This window comes from Lichenostomus cassidix, unplaced genomic scaffold (assembly GCF_008360975.1).
Source record: "Lichenostomus cassidix isolate B80296 unplaced genomic scaffold, HeHo_3.0 HiC_scaffold_34, whole genome shotgun sequence".
Classification (NCBI taxonomy): domain Eukaryota; kingdom Metazoa; phylum Chordata; class Aves; order Passeriformes; family Meliphagidae; genus Lichenostomus; species Lichenostomus cassidix.
The window spans coordinates 1,439,502-1,462,711 of record NW_028147431.1 but is presented as its reverse complement, the minus strand read 5'-3'; the positions used below and the strand labels follow the sequence as shown (position 1 = coordinate 1,462,711).

General features: G+C 28.5%; 1 protein-coding gene across 1 annotated transcript in view; it reads right to left on the bottom strand.

Moving 5' to 3' along the window:
* The window catches only part of LOC146423102 (maltase-glucoamylase-like), a 205,763-nt gene that overhangs the window by 43,532 nt on the left and 139,021 nt on the right, over nt 1-23,210 (bottom strand). Inside the window, exons 36-41 of the mRNA XM_085045072.1 lie at nt 20,931-21,065; nt 19,390-19,474; nt 15,182-15,320; nt 9,807-9,940; nt 4,919-4,953; nt 500-616 (exon numbers count right to left, since the gene is read on the bottom strand). Of these exons, the coding sequence (XP_084901198.1) occupies nt 500-616; nt 4,919-4,953; nt 9,807-9,940; nt 15,182-15,320; nt 19,390-19,474; nt 20,931-21,065 (645 nt within the window). The remainder of the gene's footprint in view (nt 1-499; nt 617-4,918; nt 4,954-9,806; nt 9,941-15,181; nt 15,321-19,389; nt 19,475-20,930; nt 21,066-23,210) is intronic.

Here is a 23,210-nt window from a genome sequence, read left to right as displayed (position 1 = left end):
ATTGGAAATATGGGAAAATATGGGGAAAATATTGGAAATGTGGAAAATACGTGGAAAATATTGGAAATATAGGGAAAATATGGGGAAAAAATTAGGAAAATATGGGAAATACAGGGAAAAATGAGGGAAATATGGGAAATATAGGGAAATATGGGGAATGTAGGGAAATATTGGAAAAATATGGGGGAAATATGGGAAATACATGGAAAATACATGGAAAATATTGGAAATATGGGAAATATGTGGAAAATATTGGAAATAGAGCAAAAATGCATGGAAAATATTGGAAATATAGGGAAAATATGGGAAAATATTGGAAATAGAGGGAAAATATGTGGAAAATACATGGAAAATATTGGAAATAGAGGGAAAAACCCGCGGCAACCATTGGAACTAGAGGGGAAACACGTGGGGAAAGGTGAGCTGAAAAGCGTCAAAGGCGGGAAATGGGATGAATTTGGGGCAAAGCGGGACATTTCGGGTTTTTGGGGATCCCCACCCTGTGGCGGTTGCCGTTGTGGTTGCGGCTGTAGGGGTAGAACGCTCCCAGCTCCGTCCAGCGCGCGCACAGCTCGAAGGAAGGTTCCCCGAAAAAGCCGCAGATGTCGGCGCCGCTCTGGGAAACGGGGAAATCCCCAAAAAAAATTTGGGTTTGGGTGATGGGAGAGGAGTGAAGGTCAGGAATGAATAGTAAATGAGAAATGAATATTTAGCAATGAATTATGGGTGTAGAAAAAAAATATGTGTTTAAAATGTGTTTAAATAGGTATTTCAAATGTGTTTAAATATGTGTTTAAAATGTGTTTAAATATGTATTTAAAATGTGTTTAAATATGTATTTAAATGTGTTTAAAATGTGTTTAAAATGTGTTTAAATATGTGTTTAAAATGTGTTTAAATATGTGTTTCAAATGGGTTTAAATATGTGTTTAAAACGTGTTTAAATATGTATTTAAAATGCGTTTAAATATGTATTTAAATATGTATTTCAAATGTATTTAAATATGTGTTTAAAATGTGTTTAAATATGTGTTTAAAATGTGTTTAAATATGTGTTTAAAATGTATTTAAAATGTATTTAAATATGTATTTAAAATGTGTTTAAATATGTATTTAAAATGTATTTAAATATGTGTTTAAAATATATTTAAATATGTATTTAAAATGTATTTAAATATGTATTTAAAATGTGTTTAAATATGTGTTTAAAATGGGTTTAAATATGTATTTAAATATGTATTTAAAATATATTTAAATATGTGTTTAAAAAGTATTTAAATATGTATTTCAAATGTGTTTAAATATGTATTTAAAATGTATTTAAATATGTATTTCAAATGTATTTAAATATGTGTTTAAAATGTGTTTAAATATGTATTTAAAATGTGTTTAAATATGTATTTAAAATGTATTTAAATATGTATTTAAATGTGTTTAAATATGTATTTAAAATGTGTTTAAAATGTATTTAAAATGCGTTTAAATATGTGTTTAAAATGTGTTTAAATATGTATTTAAAATGTATTTAAAATGTGTTTAAATATGTATTTAAAATGTATTTAAATATGTATTTTAAATGTATTTAAATACGCATTTAAATATGTATTTAAATATGTATTTAAATATGTATTTAAATATGTATTTAAAATGTGTTTAAATACGTATTTAAAATGCGTTTAAATATGTATTTAAAATGTGTTTAAAATGTATTTAAATATGTATTTTAAATGTATTTAAATATGTATTTAAAATGTGTTTAAATATGTGTTTAAAATGCATTTAAAATGTATTTAAATAGGTGTTTAAAATGTGTTTAAATATTTAAAATGTGTTTAAATATGTATTTAAAATGTATTTAAAATGCATTTAAATATGTATTCAAAATGTATTTAAATATGTATTTAAAATGTGTTTAAATATGTGTTTAAAATGCATTTAAATATGTATTTAAAATGGGTTTAAATATGTATTGAAAATGCGTTTAAATATGTATTTAAAATATGCAAAAGAAATACGGATTGTGAATCATTATGAATAATTAGTATCAATAAATAATAAAAATATATTTAAAAAATAAAATATGCAAATAAATACGTATAATGAATCATTGTGAGTAATTAGTACTAATTAACAATAATAAATAAGTAAATAAAATTTGCAAAATAAATACGTATTGGGAATAATTATGAATAATTAGTCTTAATTACAATAATAAATAAATAAATTTAAATAAAATATGCAAAATAAATACGTATTGGGAATAATTAAGAATGATTGTTATTAACGAACAGTAATAAATAAATAAATAGAAATGAAATATGCAGAATAAATATATATTATTAATAATTACGAATAATTAGAATTAATAAATAATAAAAATTAAGAAATAAAAAATAAAATATGCAAATAAATACACATAATGAATAATTGTGAATAATTAGTTTTAATTAACAATAATAAATAAATAAAATAAAATATGCAAAAGAAATACAGATTATGAATAATTATGACTAATCAGTATCAAAAAATAATGAAAAATAAATCAATAAAATAAATATCCAAAACAAATATAATTAATTAACAATAATAAAAATAAATGAAAAATATGCAAAATAAATACGTATTATGAGTAATTATGAATATTTACTATTAATAAATTATAATAAATAAATAAATTTAAATAAAATATGCAAAATAAATATGTGTTATAAATAAGTATAATTAGTATTAATAAATAATAAATGAAAATAAAATATGCAAAATAAATACGTATTGGGAATAATTATGAGTATTTATTATTAATAAACAACAGTAAATAAATAAATAAACAAAAATAAAATATGGAAAAGAAATACGGATTGTGAATAATTATGAAAAATGAGTATTAATAAACAATAATAAATTAATAAATCATGAAGGTCAGGAAGGATAAAGGTCAGGAATAAATAATTTAAAAAATATTATAAATTAATATTATTTATTAAACAAAAAACTCTTAAAAATAAAAATATATAAAATAAAATATATGAAATAAATTAATGTGATAAATAATTATCTACAATTATTATAATTATTAAACAAAATAAATAAATAAATAAATCATGAAGGTCAGGAAGGATAAAGGTCAGGAATAAATAATTAAAAATTATTATTAATAAATATTTTTATTAAACAAAAAAACTCTTAAAAATAAAAATATATAAAATAAAATATATAAAATAAATTAATGTGATAAATAATTATCTACAATTATTATAATTATTAAACAAAAATAAATAAATCAATCATGAAGCTCAAGAAGTATAAAGGTCAGGAATAAATAATTAAAAAAATATTATTAATAAATATTCTTTATTAAACAAAAAAAATTAAAAATAAAAATATATAAAATAAAAGATATAAAATAAATTAATGTTATAAATAATTCTATACAATTATCATAATTATTAAACAAAAATAAATAAATTAATAAATCATGAAGCTCAGGAAGGATAAAGGTCAGAGAATAAATAATAAAAAATTATTATTAATAAATATTCGTTATTAAACAAAAAACAGAAAATATCTCTTAAAAATAAAAATATAGAAAATAAAATATATAAAATAAATTAATGTTATAAATAATTATCTACAATTATCATAATTATTAAACCAAAATAAATAAATTAATAAATCATGAAGCTCAGGAAGTACAAAGGTCAGGAATAAATAATTAAAAATATTAATGATAAATATTCTTTATTAAACAAAAAAACCTCTTAAAAATAAAAATATATAAAATAAAATATAAAAAATAATTTAATGTTATAAATAATTATGTACAATTATCATAATTATTAAACAATAATAAATAAATAAATAAATAAATCATGAAGGTCAGGAAGGACAAAGGTCAGGAAAAAATAATAAAAAAATTATTATTAATAAATATTCTTGATTAAACAAAAAATTGAAAATAAAAATATATAAATAAAATATATAAAATAAATTAATGTTATAAATAATGATATACAATTATTATCATTATTAAACCATAATAAATAAATTAATAAATCATGAAGGTCAGGAAGGCTAAAGGTCAGGAATAAACAATAAAAAAATTATTATTAATAAATATTCGTTATTAAACAAAAAAACCTCTTAAAAATAAAAATATAGAAAATAAAAGATATAAAATAAATTAATGGGATGAATAATTATATACAATTATCATAATTATTAAACAAAAATAAGTAAATCAATCATGAAGGTCAGGAAGTACAAAGGTCAGGAATAAATAATTTTAAAAATATTATTAATAAATATTCTTTATTAAACAAAAAAATTGAAAATAAAAATATAGAAAATAAAATATAAAAAATAATTTAATGTTATAAATTATCTACAATTATTATAATTATTAAACCATAATAAATAAATAAATCAATCATGAAGGTCAGGAAGGATAAAGGTCAGGAATAAACAATAAAAAATTATTATTAATAAATATTCGTTATTAAACAAAAAATATGGAAAATATCTCTTAAAAATAAAAACAGATAAAAATAAAATATGTAAAATAAATACCTAATTTGAACACAAATAATTATTATTAATAACCAACAATAATAAATGAATTAATTAATAATAAAGTAATTAATTAATAATAAAGTAATTAATTAATACTAAAGCTCAGGAAGGCTAAAGGTCAGGAATGAGGAATAATAAATAAATAAATATTAAAAATAAATCAATAAATATATTAAAAATATTTTACATTAAATTTTTATTTAATATATTTTATTTTCATTACATTTAAATTTAATATTTTATATTAAATATATAAAAGGAATTAATAATATAAATAATTACAAATAATAAGTATTAATAATTAATTAATTAATTAATTATTAATAATAATTAATAAATAAAAACTCACATAGGAAATCCCGAAGAGACTAAACTCCATCATTCCTGCCAATTAAAGCAGAATTTGGTCAGAATTGACCCAAAATCCAACCAAAAACCCCAAAAATCTCAGCGTTTGGCTGAGTTTGGGTCATTTTGGGGCAAAAAATGGGAAAATTGGGAAGAAATCAAACAGGAAAATGGAATTTGGGATCAAAAAAAATGAGATTATTAGGGAGGAAATGGAGAAATATTGAATTTTAGTTTTAAAAATTGTGATTATTCAAGAAATATTGAATTTTAGTTCCAAAAAATGAGATTATTAAGGAAAAAATGGAGAAATATTGAATTTTAATTCCAAAAAAATGAAATTATTAAGGAGGAAAACGAGAAATATTGAATTTTGGTTTTAAAAATTGTGATTATTCAAGAAATATTGAATTTTAGTTCAAAAAATGAGATTATTAAGGAAAAAATCGAGAAATAGAGAATTTTAATTCCAAAAAAATGAGATTATTAAGGAAAAAATGGAGAAATATTGAATTTTAGTTCAAAAAAAAAGAGATTATTAGGGAGGAAATGAAAAAATATTGGATTTTAGTTTAAAAAAATGAAATTATTTGGGAGGAAACCAAGAAAAAGGGAATTTTAATCCCCAAAAAAATGAGATTATTAAGGAAAAAATGGAGAAATATTGGATTTTAGTTCAAAAAAATGAGATTATTTGGGAGGAAACTGAGAAATATTGAATTTTAGTTGTAAAAATTGGGATTATTCAAGAAATATTGAATTTTAGTTCAAAAAATCTGATTGTTAAGGAAGAAATCGAGAAATAGAGAATTTTAATTCCAAAAAAATGAGATTATTAGGGAGGAAATAAAGAAATATTGAATTTTAGTAAAAAAAAATGAGATTATTAAGGAGGAAATAAAGACATATTGGATTTTAGTTCCAAAAAAAAAATGAAATTATTAGGGAGGAAACTGAGAAATATTGAATTTTAGTTTTAAAATTGTGATTATTCAAGAAATATTGAATTTTAGTTCCAAAAAATGAGATTATTAAGGAAAAAATCGAGAAATAGAGAATTTTAATTCCAAAAAAATGAGATTATTAAGGAAAAAATGGAGAAATATTGGATTTTAGTTCAAAAAAATGAGATTATTGGGGAGGAAATGGAGAAATACTGAATTTTAGTTTTAAAAATTGTGATTATTCAAGAAATATTGAATTTTAGTTCAAAAAAATGAGATTATTAAGGAAAAAATGGAGAAATATTGGATTTTAGTTTTAAAAATTGTGATTATTCAAGAAATATTGAATTTTAGTTCAAAAAAATGAGATTATTAAGGAGGAAACTGAGAAATATTGAATTTTTGTTCCAAAAAAATGAGTTTGTTAAGGAAAAAATGGAGAAATATTGAATTTTAGTTCCAAAAAAATGAGATTATTAAGGAAGAAATCGAGAAATATTGAATTTTAGTTCAAAAAAATGAAATTATTTGGGAGGAAACCAAGAAAAAGAGAATTTTAATCCCCAAAAAAATGAGATTATTAAGGAGGAAATGGAGAAATATTGAATTTTAGTTTAAAAAAAATGAAATTATTAGGGAGGAAATGGAGAAATATTGGATTTTAGTTTTAAAATTGTGATTATTCAAGAAATATTGAATTTTAGTTCCAAAAAAATGAGATTATTAAGGAGGAAATGGAGAAATATTGAATTTTAGTTGTAAAAATTGTGATTATTCAAGAAATAGAGAATTTTAGTTCCAAAAAATGAGATTATTAGGGAAGAAATGGAGAAATAGAGAATTTTAATCCCAAAAAAATGAGATTATTAGGGAGGAAACTGAGAAATATTGAATTTTAGTTAAAAAAATGAAATTATTTGGGAGGAAACCAAGAAATAGAGAATTTTAATCCCCAAAAAATGAGATTATTAAGGAGAAAATGGAGAAATATTGAATTTTGGTTCCAAAAATGAGATTATTGGGGAGAAAACGGAGAAATATTGAATTTTAGTTTTAAAAATTGTGATTATTCAAGAAATATTGAATTTTAATTCAAAAAATGTGATTATTAAGGAAGAAATCGAGAAATAGAGAATTTTAATCCCCAAAAAAATGAGATTATTAGGGAGGAAATAAAGAAATATTGAATTTTAGTTTAAAAAATTGTGATTATTCAAGAAATAGAGAATTTTAGTTCCAAAAAATGAGATTATTAAGGAAAAAATGGAGAAATATTGAATTTTGGTTCCAAAAAAATGAAATTATTAAGGAGGAAACCAAGAAATATTGAATTTTGGTTTTAAAAATTGTGATTATTCAAGAAATATTGAATTTTAGTTCCAAAAAAATCTGATTATTAAGGAAGAAATGGAGAAATAGAGAATTTTAATCCCCAAAAAAATGAGATTATTGAGGAAAAAATGGAGAAATATTGAATTTTAGTTCCAAAAAAATGAGATTATTGGGGAGGAAATAAAGAAATATTGAATTTTAGTTTTAAAAATTGTGATTATTCAAGAAATATTGAATTTTAGTTCAAAAAAATGAGATTATTAGGGAGGAAACCGAGAAAAAAGATGGAATTGTAGCTCCAAAAAATGTGATTTTTGTATAGGAAAATGAGAAGAATTACAGAGTTTTTTGGCTCAAAAATTTCATTATTTGGAAAGAAACTAAGAAGAAAAATGGAATTTTGGCTCAGAAATGTGATTTGGGAGGAAAACCAGAAAGAATGTGGAATTTTAGCCTGAAAAATGTGATTTTTTGGGGAAAAAAACATGAAAGAAAATGGAATTTTAGCCTGAAAAAATGTGAATTTTTGGGGAAAAAACCAAGAAAAAAAATGGAATTTTGGTTTGGAAAAATGTGATTATTAGGGAGGAAACCAAGAAATAAGGAATTTTGGCTGAAAAATTTCATTATTTTGTAGGAAAAAAAAGAAAAAATATGGAATTTTGGTTCAAAAAATGTGATTTTTAGGAAGGAAGTCAGGAAGAAATATGGAAATTTGGGCAAAAAAAAGAAAAAAAAAAGATTATTTGGAAAGAAACCAAGAAAGAAAATGGAATTTTGGCTCCAAAATGTGATTTTTTTATACAAAAAACTGAGAGAGACATTGAATTTGGGCTCAAAAATATAAATATGATGCAGGAAAATGAGAAAAAAATACAGAATTTTGGCACCAAAAATGTTCTGGTGAAGGAAAGAGAGAAGAAATATGGAATTTTGGGAAGAGAAATGTGATTATTGGGAAAGAAGAATTGCAGAATTTTGGCTCAAAAACGATGATTATTTTGCAGGAAAAACATAAATATGGAATTTCGTCTCAAAAATGGGATTATTGGGTAAGAAAGCGAGAAAGAAAAATGGAATTTTGGCCCAAAAAATGCAATTATTGAGGAGGAAACAAAGGGAAAAAAAGCAGTTTTGGCTCAAAAATGGAAATCCCAAAAATACGGAATTTTGGGTGGAAAAAGCAGAATTTGGGGTGGAAAAAGAAGGATTTTGGGCAGAAAATACAGAATGATTTTGGATGGAAAAAGCAGAATTTTGGGTGGAAAAAGCAGGATTTGGGTGGAAAATACAGAATTATTTTGGGTGGAAAAAACAGAATGATTTGGGTGGAAAAAGCAGAATTTTGGGTGGAAAAAGTGGGATTTGGGGTGGGAAAAGCAGAAGTACTTTGGGTGGAAAAAGCAGAATTTTGGGTAGAAAATGCAGAATTATTTTGGGTGGAAAATACAGATTTAATTTGGGTGGGAAAGCAGAATTTTGGGTGGAAAAAGTGGGATTTTGGGTGGAAAAGGCAGGATGTGGGTGGAAAAAGCAGGATTTTGGGTGGGAATAGCAGGATATTTGGTGGAAAAAGTTGGATTTGGGGTGGAAAATACAGAATTTGGGGTGGAAAAAGAAGGATTTCGGGTGGAAAATACAGAATTATTTTGGGTGGAAAAAGCAGAATTTTGCATCCAAAAAGCGGGATTTTGGGTGGAAAAAGTGGGATTTGGGGTGAAAAAACAAGATTTTGGGTGGAAAATACAGAATTATTTTGGGTGGAAAAAGCAGGATTTCAGATGGAAAAAACAGAATTATTGTGGGTGGAAAAATTGGGATTTTGGGTGTAAAAAGTTGGATTTTGGGTGGAAAAAGCAGAATTTGGGGTGGGAAAAGCAGGATTTCGGGTAGAAAATACAGAATAATTTTGGGTGGAAAATACAGAGTTATTTTTGGTGGAAAAAGCAGAATTTTGCATCCAAAAAGCAAAATTTTGAGTGGAAAAAGCATGATTTTGGGTGGAAAAAGTAGGATTTTGGGTAGAAAATACAGAATTATTTTGGGTGGAAAAAGAAGGATTTTGGGTAGAAAATACAGAATTATTTTGGGTGGAAAAAGAAGGATTTTGGGTAGAAAATGCAGAATTATTTTGGGTGGAAAAAGAAGGATTTTGGGTAGAAAATGCAGAATTATTTTGGGTGGAAAATACAGAATTAATTTGGGTGGGAAAGCAGAATTTTGGGTGTAAAAAGTTGGATTTTGGGTGGAAATAGCAGAATTTTGGGTGGAAAAAGCAGAATTTTGGGTGTAAAAAGTTGGATTTGGGGTGGAAAATACAGAATTATTTTGGGTGGGAAAAGTAGGATTTTGGGTGGAAAAAGCAGGATTTTGGGTGGGAAAAGCAGAATTACTTTGGGTGGAAAAAGTAGGATTTGTGTGCAAAAAGCAGGATTTTGGTGTAAAAAGCAAGAATTTGGGTGGAAAAAGCAGAATTTTGGGTGCAAAAATCAGAATTTTGGGTGGAAAAAGAGGGATTTCGGGTAGAAGCAGCGGGATTTTGGGTGGAAAAATGCAGATTTCGGGTAGAAGCAGCGGGATTTTGGGTGGGAAAAAGCGGCTTTCGGGGCTCACCGATGATGGACTTGGCCAGCTGGTCCCAGGCGGCAGTGTTGTCGCCCAGCCAGTGGCCAGCCCACTGCCCGCTGCCCGGGAACGTCGAGCGAGTGACCACGAGGCCGCGCCGGCCCGTCACCTTCCGCAGGGCCCTGGGGACACCGGGGACGGGAAATTATGGCATTTCCGGGAAAACGATGGGATTTCCGGGAATTCGGGGAGAGGAAAAAATCAGATTTTTAGGGTTTCTTTGGTATGTGTTTATGTATTAAGGGATTTGTGTAAAAGGGTTGGGTGAGAGTTGATGTTTTTGTCTTGGGGTGGAAATTTCTGTTTCTGTTTGTGTTTCTGTTTCCGTTCCCATTTCTGTTTCCATTTCCATTCCCATTTCTGTTTCCATTTCCATTCCCATTTCCATTTCAGTTTCCTTTTCCCATTCCCATTCCCATTCCCATTTCCCAATTCCCAATTCCCAATTCCCAATTCCATTCCCAATTCCATCCCCAATTCCCATTCCCAATTCCCAATTCCCATTTCCCATTTTCATTTTCATTTCCATTTCCATTTCCATTTCCCATTTCCATTCCCATTCTTGTTTCCATTTCAATTTCCCATTCCCAATTCTCATTCCCAATTCCCAATTCCCAATTCCCAATTCCCATTCCATTCCCATTCCATTCCCATTCCCATTTCCCATTTCCATTTTCATTTTCAATTCCATTTCCCATTTCCATTCCCATTCTTGTTTCCATTCCCTTTTCCTATTCCCATTTCCATTCTCATTTTCACTTCCATTTCCATTTCCCATTTCCATTCCCATTCTTGTTTCCATTCCCATTTCCCATTCCCAATTCCCAATTCCCATTCCTAATTCCCATTTCCCATTTCCCATTTCCATTCCCATTCTTGTTTCCATTTCAATTTCCCAATTCCCAATTCCCAATTCCCAGTTCCCATTTCCCATTTCCATTCTCATTTTCACTTCCATTTCCATTCCCATTCTTGTTTCAATTCCCTTTTCCCATTCCCATTTCCCATTTCCATTTTCATTTTCACTTCCATTTCCATTCCCAATTCCCAATTCCCAGTTCCAAATTCCCAATTCCATCCCCAATTCCCATTTCCCATCCCCAATTCCCAATTCCCAATTCCCAATCCCCAATTCCCAATTCCCATTCCATCCCCAATTCCCAATTCCCAATCCCCAATTCCATCCCCAATTCCATTCCCAATTCCCAATTCCCATTTCCCAATTCCCAATTCCATTCCCAATTCCCAATTCCCATTCCCAATTCCCAATTCCCAATTCCCAATTCCATTCCCAATTCCCAATTCCCAATTCCCAATTCCATTCCCAATTCCCAATTCCCAATTCCCAATTCCCAATTCCCATTTCCCAATTCCCAATTCCATCCCCAATTCCCATTCCCAATTCCCAATTCCCAATTCCCAATTCCATTCCCAATTCCCAATTCCCAATTTCCCAATTCCCATTCCCAATTCCATTCCCATTCCCAATTCCCAATTCCCAATCCCCAATTCCCAATCCCCAATTCCCAATTCCCAATTCCCATTCCCAATTCCCAATTCAATTCCCATTCCCAATTCCCAATTCAATTCCCATTCCCAATTCCCAATTCCCAATTCCATTCCCAATTCCCATTTCAATTTCCCAATTCCCAATTCCCAATTCCCAATTCCCATTCCCAGTTCCCAGTTCCCATTTCCCATTTCCCATTTCCCATTTCCCATTTCCCATTTCCATTCTCATTTTCACTTCCATTTCCCATTTCCATTCCCATTCTTGTTTCCATTTCAATTTCCCAATTCCCATTCCCATTCCCAATTCCCAATTCCATTCCCATTTTCGCTGATTTTCCCTTCAGAACAGCCAGATTTGGGTCAGAGATTCTCCCTGGATTAAGATCAACCCAACAAAAATCCAAATTCCCACAGAAATGTGTGGAAATTCCAATTTTTGGGGATCTCCCCAAGCCTTGCCTTTGATTAATTCCATTTCACTGATTAACTGTTGTGATTAATTCCCTTTAATTAATTAATTGCTCTTGGTTTGTTAATCCCCTTCAGCTGAGCGCCTGTGATTGATTAATTCCTTGTAATTGATTGATTAATTCCTTGTAATTGATTGATTAATTCCCTTTAATGGAATAAATTAATGTGATTAATTGCTTTAAATTGATTAATTACTTTAAATTGTTTCATTGTTTTATTAATTCCCTTTAACTGTTTAATTGTTTTATTAATTCCCTTTAACTGATTCAATTTTTGTGATTAATTTCTTTTAATTGGTTAATGACTTTTAAATTATTAATCCCATTTACCTGATTCATTCATTGTGATTCTTTTTAATTCATTAATTGCTTGTTTTATTAATCTCCTTTAAGTGATCAACTCCTTGTGGTTAATTCCTTTTAATTGATTTATTGCTTCTCAATGATTATTCTGCTTCAGCTCATTAACTGCTTGGGATTGATTAATTCCTTTTGAATCACTAATCCCATTAACTCGTTAATTGTGATTAATTCTTTTTAATTAATCTCCTTTAAGTGATCAACTCCTTGTGGTTAATTCCTTTTAATTGATTTATTGCTTCTCGATGATTATTCTGCTTCAGCTCATTAACTGCTTGTGATTGATTAATTCCTTTTGAATCATTAATCCCATTTAATTCGTTAATTGTGATTAATTCTTTTTAATTAATTGGGGTTTTTATTAATCTCCTTTCAACTCCTTGTGATTAATTCCTTTTAATTGATTTATTGCTTCTCAGTGATTATTCTGCTTCAGCTCATTAACTGCTTGGGATTGATTAATTCCTTTTGAATCATTAATCCCATTTAATTCATTAATTGTGATTAATTCTTTTTAATTAATTGGGGTTTTTATTAATCTCCTTTCAACTCCTGGAATAATTCCTTTTAACAAACTCCTTTCGAATTATTAATCCCATTTCACTCCTCAATTAATTGTGATTATTTTTAATTGATTAACCCTTGCGATCAATTCCTTTTAATTTATTGGTTTTGATTGATTAATTCCCTTTGAATAAAAAACTTTAATTAATAACTTCAACTAAATAACCGAGCGTGATTGATTGATTCATTAATTTAATTGAATAATTCCTTTTTGAAATTAATCCCCTTTTAGTAATTAAGTGCTTGTGATGGATTAATTCCATCAGGGTTATGGTAATTAACTTTTTTTCTTAATCACTTTTAGTAATTAATTTCTTCTGATGGTTAATTCCATTTCAGTGATTAATTGCTTGTGATTGCTTAATTCCTTTTAATTAGGTAATTAATTTTTTAAAATTATTTTTTATCGTGGAAATGGAAATGGAATGGAAATGGGAATGGGAAAATTTTATTAAATTATTTTTTATTAACTGATTGTTTTTTATTGATGAATCCAAGTGGCTGGAAATGTGAAATACAAGAAATTTTGGGGAATTTTTGGGGTGAAATCAGTGAAATTATTCATTTAATTGACTCAAAGACCAGAAGGGATTCAAACAGCAGGAAAAAAATGGGAGAAAAAAGGAAAATTTTCGGCAAAAAGTGGAAATTTTTGCTACGAGGACACAGAAAATGGGGGAAAAAATGAAAAAAAATTGAAATAAAGGTATAAAATGACGATTTATTTATTAATTTTCCCCATTATTTTTTATTCACGAATTATTTTTTATGTCTTTGTGAATCACATGAAATTTTGGGGAATTTTTGGGGTGAAATCAGTGAAATTATTCCCATTTAATCGACTCAAAGACCAGAAAAAAACGTGAGAAACCAGAAGATTTTCGGCAAAAACACAGAAATTTTTGCAGAATTTTTGCAAAAATCCTGAAATTTCCGACAGAACTTTTTGCTATGAGAACACAGAAAACTGGTGTTGATTTTTTAATTGAAAAAATGAGAAATAAATGGAAAAGATTAATTAAAATTTTTAAAAAATGTCATTTAAAATGAGAATTAAATTAAAAAAAAATTTTAAATGTAATTTAAAATGAGAATTAAATCAAAAAGTTTTTAAAAATGAATTTAAAAAATGAAAAATAAATGGAAAAGATGAATTAAAATTTAAAAAAATGTAATTTAAAATGAGAATTAAATAGAAAAAATTTTAAAAATTAATTTAAAAAAATAAAAATAAATGGAAATAAAGATATAAAATGTGAATTTTCTCACTCTAGGGTGGGTTTGATCTGCGCCCAGGAAATAAAAGGTTGGAAATTTTTGCTGTGAGAACACAGAAAATGGTGGAAAAAAATAAAAATAAATAGAAATAAAGGTATAAAAAGTGAATTTTCTCACTCTAGGGTGGGTTTGATCTGCGCCCAGCAAAACGAGGGCATTACAGGAACACAGAAAATGGTGGAAAAAAATAAAAATAAACAGAAATAAAGGTATAAAAAGTGAATTTTCTCACTCTAGGGTGGGTTTGGTCTGCGCCCAGCAACAAAAAGGCTCTACAAGAGCACAGAAAATGGCAGAAAAAAATAAAAATAAACAGAAATAAAGATATAAAATGTGAATTTTCTCACTCTAGGGTGGGTCAGTTCTGTGCCCAGCAAAAAAAAGGCTCTACAAGAACACAGAAAATGGCGGAAAAAAATAAAAATAAACAGAAATAAAGGTATAAAATGTGAATTTTCTCACTGGAGGGTGGGTTTGATCTGCGCTCAGCAACAAAAGGGCATTACAGGAACACAGAAAATGGCGGAAAAAAATAAAAATAAAGAAAAATAAAGATATAAAATGTGAATTTTCTAACTCTAGGGTGGGTTTGAGCTGAGCCCAGCAAAAAGAGGTTGGAAATTTTTGCTATGAGAACACAGAAAATGGTGGAAAAAAATAAAAATAAACAGAAATAAGGCTATAAAAAGTGAATTTTCTCACTCTAGGGTGGGTTTGATCTGCGCCCAGGAAAACAAGGGTGGAAATTTTTGCTATGAGAACACAGAAAATGGTGGAAAAAAATAAAAAGAAATGGAAATAAAGGTATAAAAAGTGAATTTTCTCACTGGAGGGTAGTTTTGGTCTGTGCCCAGCAACAAAAGGGTGGAAAATATTGATATGAGAACACAGAAAATGGGGAAAAAATGGAAAATAAATGGAAATAAAGATATAAAATGTGAATTTTCTCATTCTAGGGTGGGTTTGGTCTGTGCCCAGCAAAACAAGGGCATTACAGGAACACAGAAAATGGTGGAAAAAAATTAAAATAAACAGAAATAAAGCAAAAAAAAGTGAATTTTCTCACTGGAGGGTGGCTTTGCTCTGCGCCCAGCAAAAAAAACGCTCTACAGGAACACAGAAAATGGGGAAAAAATAAAAATAAACGGAAATAAAGGTATAAAAAGTGAATTTTCTCACTGGAGGGTGGCTTTGCTCTGCGCCCAGCCGTAGAGGTTGTGCAGGTCGTAGTGCCGCGCTGGCGACTCGTCCGGCAGCTTCTGCTGTCCTTCCATGCAGAGAGTCTTGTAGCTCAGACCTTCCGAGCGCCAGCCCAGCTCTGGAAAATCAGAAATCACCCCAAAATTCGGGTCAGAGGGGGAAATCATCCCAAAATTCAGGTGAAATAGGGAAAAATCAATCCAAAATTGAGGTGAAATAGGGGAAATCACCCCAAAATTCAGGTCAGATGGGGAAAATCACCCTAAAATTAAGGTCAAATGGGGGAAATCATCCCAAAATTCAGGGGAAATGGGGAAATCACCTCAAAATTCAGGTGAAATAGGGGAAAATCAACCCAAAATTCAGGGGAAATGGGGAAATCACCTCAAAATTCAGGTGAAATAGGGGAAAATCACCCAAAATTCAGGGGAAATGGGGAAATCATCCCAAAATTCAGGTCAGATGGGGATAATCATCCCAAAATTCAGGTGAAATAGGGGAAATTCAACCCAAAATTCAGGTCAGATGGGTAAAATCACCCAAAATTCAGGTCAGATGGGAAAATCACCCCAAAATTCAGGTGAAATAGGGAAATTCACCCCAAAATTCAGGGGAAATGGGGAAAATCATCTCAAATTTAAGGTCAAATAGGGGAAAATCACCCCAAAATTCAGGTGAAATAGGGAAATTCAACCCAAAATTCAGGTGAAATGGGGAAATCACCCCAAAATTCAGGTGAAATGGGGAAATCACCCCAAAATTCAGGGGAAATGGGGAAATCACCCCAAAATTCAGGTGAAATAGGGGAAATCACCCCAAAATTCAGGTGAAATAGGGGAAAATCACCCAAAATTAAGGTCAAATGGGGGAAATCATCCCAAAATTCAGGGGAAATGGGGAAATCACCACAAAATTCAGGTCAGATGGGGAAATCACCCCAAAATTCAGGTCAAATAGGGGAAATCACCCCAAAATTCAGGTGAAATAGGGGAAATCACCCCAAAATTCAGGTGAAATGGGGAAATCACCCCAAATTTAAGGTCAAATAGCGGAAAATCACCCCAAAATTCAGGTCAGATGGGGAAAATCAACCCAAAATTCAGGTCAGATGGGGAAAATCACCACAAAATTCAGGGGAAATGGGGAAATCACCCCAAAATTCGGGTGAAATGGGGAAATTCACCCCAAAATTCAGGTCAGATGGGGGAAATCACCCCAAATTCCAGGTGAAATGGGGAAATTCACCCCAAAATTCAGGTGAAATAGGGGAAATCACCCCAAAATTCAGGTGAAATGGGGGAAATCAATCCAAAATTCATGTCAGATGGGGGAAAATCAGCCCAAAATTCAGGTCAGATGGGGAAAATCATCCAAAAATTCAGGTGAAATAGAGAAAATCACCCCAAAATTCAGGTCAAATAGGGAAATCACCCCAAAATTCAGGTCAAATGGGGGAAAATCATCCCAAAATTCAGGGGAAATGGGGAAATCACCCCAAAATTCAGGGGAAATGGGGAAAATCACCCCAAAATTCAGGTCAGATGGGGAAAATCAACCCAAAATTCAGGGGAAATGGGGGAAATTCAACCCAAAATTCAGGTCAAATGGGGGAAAAATCACCCCAAAATTCAGGTCAGATGGGGAAAATCATCCCAAAATTCGGGTCAGATGGGAAAATCACCCCAAAATTCAGGTCAAATGGGGAAAATCACCCCAAAATTCAGGTCAGATGGGGGAAAATCACCCCAAAATTCAGGTGAAATGGGGAAAATCATCCCAAATTTCAGGTCAGATGGGGAAATCACCCCAAAATTCAGGTGAAATGGGGGAAAATCATCCCAAAATTAAGGTCAGATGGGAAAAATCACCCCAAAATTCAGGGGAAATGGGGAAAATCACCCCAAAATTCGGGTGAAATGGGGAAATACACCCCAAATTCAGGTGAAATGGGGAAAATCACCCCAAAATTCGGGTGAAATAGGGGAAATCATCCCAAAATTCAGGTCAGACGGGGAAAATCACCCCAAAATTCAGGTCAGATGGGAAAATCACCCCAAAATTCAGGGGAAATGGGGAAATCACCCCAAAATTCAGGTCAGACGGGGAAATCATCCCAAAATTCAGGGGAAATAGGGGAAATCATCCCAAAATTCAGGGGAAATGGGGAAAATCACCCAAAATTCAGGTGAAATGGGGGCTGGAGGGGTGAAAATGGGGTGGTTTGGGGTTTTTGGGGGATTTTGAGAGGTGTTTGCTCCGTTAAAAGATCAATGAGATGGTTTGTTAAATTTTTGGGGGTTTATGTGGAATGTAGGTCGGGAAGTTGACCCAAAAATTGGGATTTTTGGGGTTTTTTGGGATTTTTTGGGATCTTTGGGGGGGTTTTTGGAATTTACATGGCATGTAGGGTGGGAAGTTGAGCAACCCAAAAATTGGGAATTTTGGGGGTTTTTGGGGTTTTTTTGGGGGGGTTTTGGGGATTTTTTGGGATTTTTTGGGATTTACACGGCATGTAGGGTGGGAAGTTGAGCTCCCCAAAAATTGGGATTTTAGAGATTTTTTAGGTTTTTTGGGATTTTTTGGGGATTTTTTTGGGATTTACGAGGCATGTAGGGTGGGAAGTTGAGCCAAAAATTGGGAATTTTGGGATTTTTTGGGATTTTTAAAAAATTTTTTGGGGATTCATGTGGCATGTAGGGCGGGAAGTTGACCCAGAAATAGAGAATTTTGATTTTTTTGGGTTTTTTGGGATTTTTTGGGATATTTTGGGATTTTTTGGGATTTTTTTGGGGATTTTTTTGGGGGATTTTTTGGGATTTACAAGGCATGTGGGGCGGGAAGTTGAGCTCCCCAAAAACTGGGAATTTTGGATTTTTTTTGATTTTTTGGTATTTACGCGGCATGTAGGGTGGGAAGTTGACCCAAAAATTGGGAATTTTGGGATTTTTTGGGGATTTTTTTGATTTTTTGGGATTTACATGGCATGTAGGGCGGGAAGTTGAGCAACCCAAAATCAGGAATTTTGGGAATTTTGGGATTTTTTGGGATTTTTTGGGATTTTTTGGGATTTTTTGGGATTTACAAGGCATGTAGGGTGGGAAGTTGAGCTCCCCAAAAATTGGGATTTTAGAGATTTTTTTGGTTTTTTTGGGTTTTTTGGGATTTTTTGGGATTTACGCGGCATGTAGGGCGGGAAGTTGAGCTCCCCAAAACCTGGGAATTTTGGGATTTTTTGGGATTTTTTGGGGTTTTTTGGGATTATTTACGCGGCATGTAGGGCGGGAAGTTGAGCTCCCCAAAAACAGGAATTTTGGGTATTTTGGGATTTTTTGGGATTTTTTGGGATTTTTTGGGATTTTTTGGGATTTTTTGGGATTATTTACGCGGCATGTATGGCGGGAAGTTGAGCTCCCCAAAATCAGGAATTTTGGGATTTTTGGTTTTTTGGGATTTTTTGGGAATTTTTTGGGATTAGTTGAGCTCCCCAAAATCAGGAAATATAGGGATTTTTTGGGGGAATTTTGGGATTTTTTGGGGATTTTTTGGGATTTACGCGGCATGTAGGGCGGGAAGTTGAGCTCCCCAAAATCAGGAATTTTGGGAATTTTGGGAATTTTGGGAATTTTGGGAATTTTGGGATTTACGCGGCATGTATGGCGGGAAGTTGAGCAACCCAAAATCAGGAATTTTGGGAATTTTGGGAATTTGGGGATTTTTTGGGGGAATTTTGGGATTTTTTGGGATTTACGCGGCATGTATGGCGGGAAGTTGAGCTCCCCAAAATCAGGAATTTTGGGAATTTTGGGAATTTTGGGAATTTTGAGGCGGCATGTAGGGTGGGAAGTTGAGCTCCCCAGAATCGGGAATTTTGGGAATTTTGGGATTTTTTTGGATTTTTTTGGATATTTTGGGATTTTTTGGGATTTTTTGGGATTTACGCGGCATGTAGGGCAGGAAGTTGAGCTCCCCAAAAATCAGGAATTTTGGGATTTTTGGGATTTTTTGGGATTATTTACGCGGCATGTAGGGCGGGAAGTTGAGCAATCCAAAAATTGGGAATTTTGGGAATTTTGGGAATTTTGGGATTTTTGGGATTTACGAGGCATGTAGGGTGGGAAGTTGAGCTCCCCAAAATCAGGAATTTTGGGATTTTTTGGGGAATTTTGGGGTTTTTTGGGATTATTTACGCGGCATGTACGGCGGGAAGTTGAGCTCCCGCTGCCGACAGCCGCCGACGGCGCCGTGGACGAAACTCGCCGGTTCGTTCATGTCCTGAAAAAAAAAACACCAAAATTCCTCCTGAATTGGGGAAAATCCGCTGGAATTCGGGAAATTCCAGTCGGTTTAATTTGCGTTAATTGTAATTAGTGATTAAATAATTGGATTTGGTGATTAAATAATTGGATTTGGGATGAAATAATTGGATTTAGGATGAAATAATTAGAATTGGATTGGGAAGAATGTTTGGGAAGATGTAGAAATAAAAAAGGAAAAATGGGAAAATAAGTGGAGAAAAAGGAAATATGAAAATTGTGTCTAATAATTGCAAATAATTGTGATAATTAGATTAATTAGATTAATAAATAATATAATATAGTTGAATATTATATTATTATGTATACATTAAATAAATATTTTCTACATATCTAATAATATATATTATAATAATATTATATAATATATAAAGTAATATAATATTAATTGAAATAATTAATAATGGTAATTGAAATAATTAATAACAGTAATTGAAATAATTGTTACATATAATAATATAAAATAATATATAATAATATGTATTATAATATTATATCATGTAATTATATATACATAAAATATAAATATTTTATATTTACATTTATTTTTAATACTTTATAAAATATTTTCTATATGTAATAATATATATCATATTATAGATTATATTACTTAATATATAATTAATAATATAATAATAATAGTAAATAATTGTAATTATTCAATGAAATAAAGGGGAAAATTCAGATTTTCCATCTCACTTTTCATTTTTTAATCAACATAAAATTCTCCCCAATTGGAAATTCCCTTCCTGTCCAAATCCTGAATATTCGGAATATTTCACTTCACACAGACGGTTAATAATAAGAAATTAATAAATCCCGTTAATAATTAATAAATCCCATCAGGTTTACTAAGGGAATTAAGAAATTATTAAATCGTATAGAAATGAAAATAATTAAACAATTAAACAATTAAACAATTAAACAATTAAATAATTAAACAATTAAACAATTAAATGATTAAATAATTAAACAATTAAACAATTAAATAATTAAATAATTACAATTAAATAGAAATATCTATAATACATATATAATTTTAAAAAAATGCAAAACCACCAAAAATATCAACAAAATCACCAAAACCAAAGCAACCAGTAAATAAGAGATAAATTACAAGACAATTCTGGGAACTTATCGAAGTAAGTAAATAAATAAATTAAATAAACCAAAACCCTAAAAATTAAAAATAAGATATTTTAAAATGAAATATTTCAGAAAGCAGATTTAAAAAAAATAAATAAAAATAAAAATAAAAATAAAAATAAAAATAAATAAATCAAAATAAACCCATAAATACATGAAAATAATTTTAAAAAAAATTCGAAATCCACTCGAGACCGACGCCGTAAAACGGGATTTTGGGGCAGATTTTTGGGATTAATCTTTTTTAATTCCCCCCGGAGGCGACTCACGATCCAGATGCCGTCGAAGGGAATGCTGAGGGAGGAATTCCTGGGGTTGTGGTGGAGCTCCGAGATCTCCTGTTCCCACCAGGCCTGAGCGGAGCTCCGGAAAAAGTCGGGAAAGGCGGCGAAGGCGCGGAAGCGCTGGGGAGGAAAGGGTTAATGGGGCTGGGAATGAGCTGAAAGTTCATTAAAACAGGGATTGATTGGGGGTTAATTGAGTTGGGTTTGGGGGGAGAATTTGTTCATTTATTATGGGTTTTGGTTTTGTGTTTATTGATTTAAATTTATTAAATATTGTATTGTATTGTATTATATTATATTATATTATACTATATTGTATTATGTTATATTATATTATATTATATTATATTACATTTTATTACATTTTATTACATTTTATTACATTATATTATATTATATTATATTATATTATATTATATTAAATTTATATTGTATTATATTATATTATATTACATTTTATTACGTTACATTATATTATATTACATTATATTATATTATATTACAGTTTATTACATTATATTACATTAAATTATATTATATTATATTATATTACATTATATTATATTATATTACATTTTATTACATTATATTACATTATATTATATTACATTACATTATATTACATTATATTACATTATATTATGTTATATTACATTATATTACATCATATTATATTAAATTTTATTACATTATATCACATTGCATTACATTACAATTCCATTAGGTTGTATTATATTATTTATTGTATCAATTTGTATTATATTCTGTTGTGTTATATTCTTTATTGTATCAATTTATTTGATATTGATAAATGTATTTTTCATTTATGTTATTTTTAATTATTTTAATTCATATTACTATATTAATGAATGATATCATTAATTAATATAATATCGTTATATTAATTAATTATTAGATTCGATTCGAATGGAATTTTTCATAGAATTTATTATTTTATTATATTTTAATTTATGTTTTTATTTATTTATATCTATGTCCATATATATTGCATTATATGACATTTTATTATATTATACTATACCATATCATAATTTATTGTTTGTTGTATAAATTTATTTGATATAAATAATTATTATCGTTATATTAATTAATTTTTATTCTGTTTGAATGGAATTTTAAATAAAATTTATAATTTTATTAGATTTTAATTTATATTTTTATTTATATCTATATATATTACATTATATTATATTATATTATATTATATTATATTACATTATATTATATTATATTACATTTTATTGCATTACAATTACATTAGATTGTATTATGTTATATTGTATTATATTATTTATTGTATAAATTTGTATTATATTCTATTGTATTATTTATTGTATAAATTTATTTCATAGAAATCAGTATTATCATTATAGTAATTAATTATTTATTAGATTTGAATGGAATTTTTAATGTAATTTATTATTTTATTATATTTTAATTTATATTTTTATTTATTTCTACATCTATATCTACATATATCCATTCATATCTATATCTATATATATTACATTATTTTATTTCCCTATACCACAATTTATTATTTGTTTTATAAATTTATTTTATAGAAATAAATATTATTGTTATATTACTTTATTGTTTATTATATTTGAATGGATCTTTTAAAATAGAATTTTTAAAATTTATTATATATTTAATTTTATTTTTCTTATTCATCTGTATCTATATCTAATCTATATATTATATATATTATATTATATTATATTATATTATATTATATTATATTATATATTATATATATTATATTATATTATATTATATTATATTATATTATATTATATTATGTTATATATATTATATTACATTATATTATATTATATTATATTATATTATATTATACCAACTTGTATTATTTATTGTAAAAATTTATATAAATAACTACTATCGTTATATTTTATTATTTTATTATTTATTGTATTTCAATAGAATCTTCTGAAATAGAATTTATTAATTTATTGTATTTTTATTCATATCTATAACTCTTACACTATATTCTATTCCACTGTATTATAATATATTATACAATATTTATTATATAAATTTATTTTATATAAATAAATATTATTGTTATATTACTTTATTGTTTATTACATTTGAATGAATTTTTAAAAATAGAATTTATTAATTCATTATTTTTTAATTTTTATTTTTATTCATCTGTATCTATATCTAATCTATACATTTATATATTATTTATATTATATTATATTATATTATATTATATTA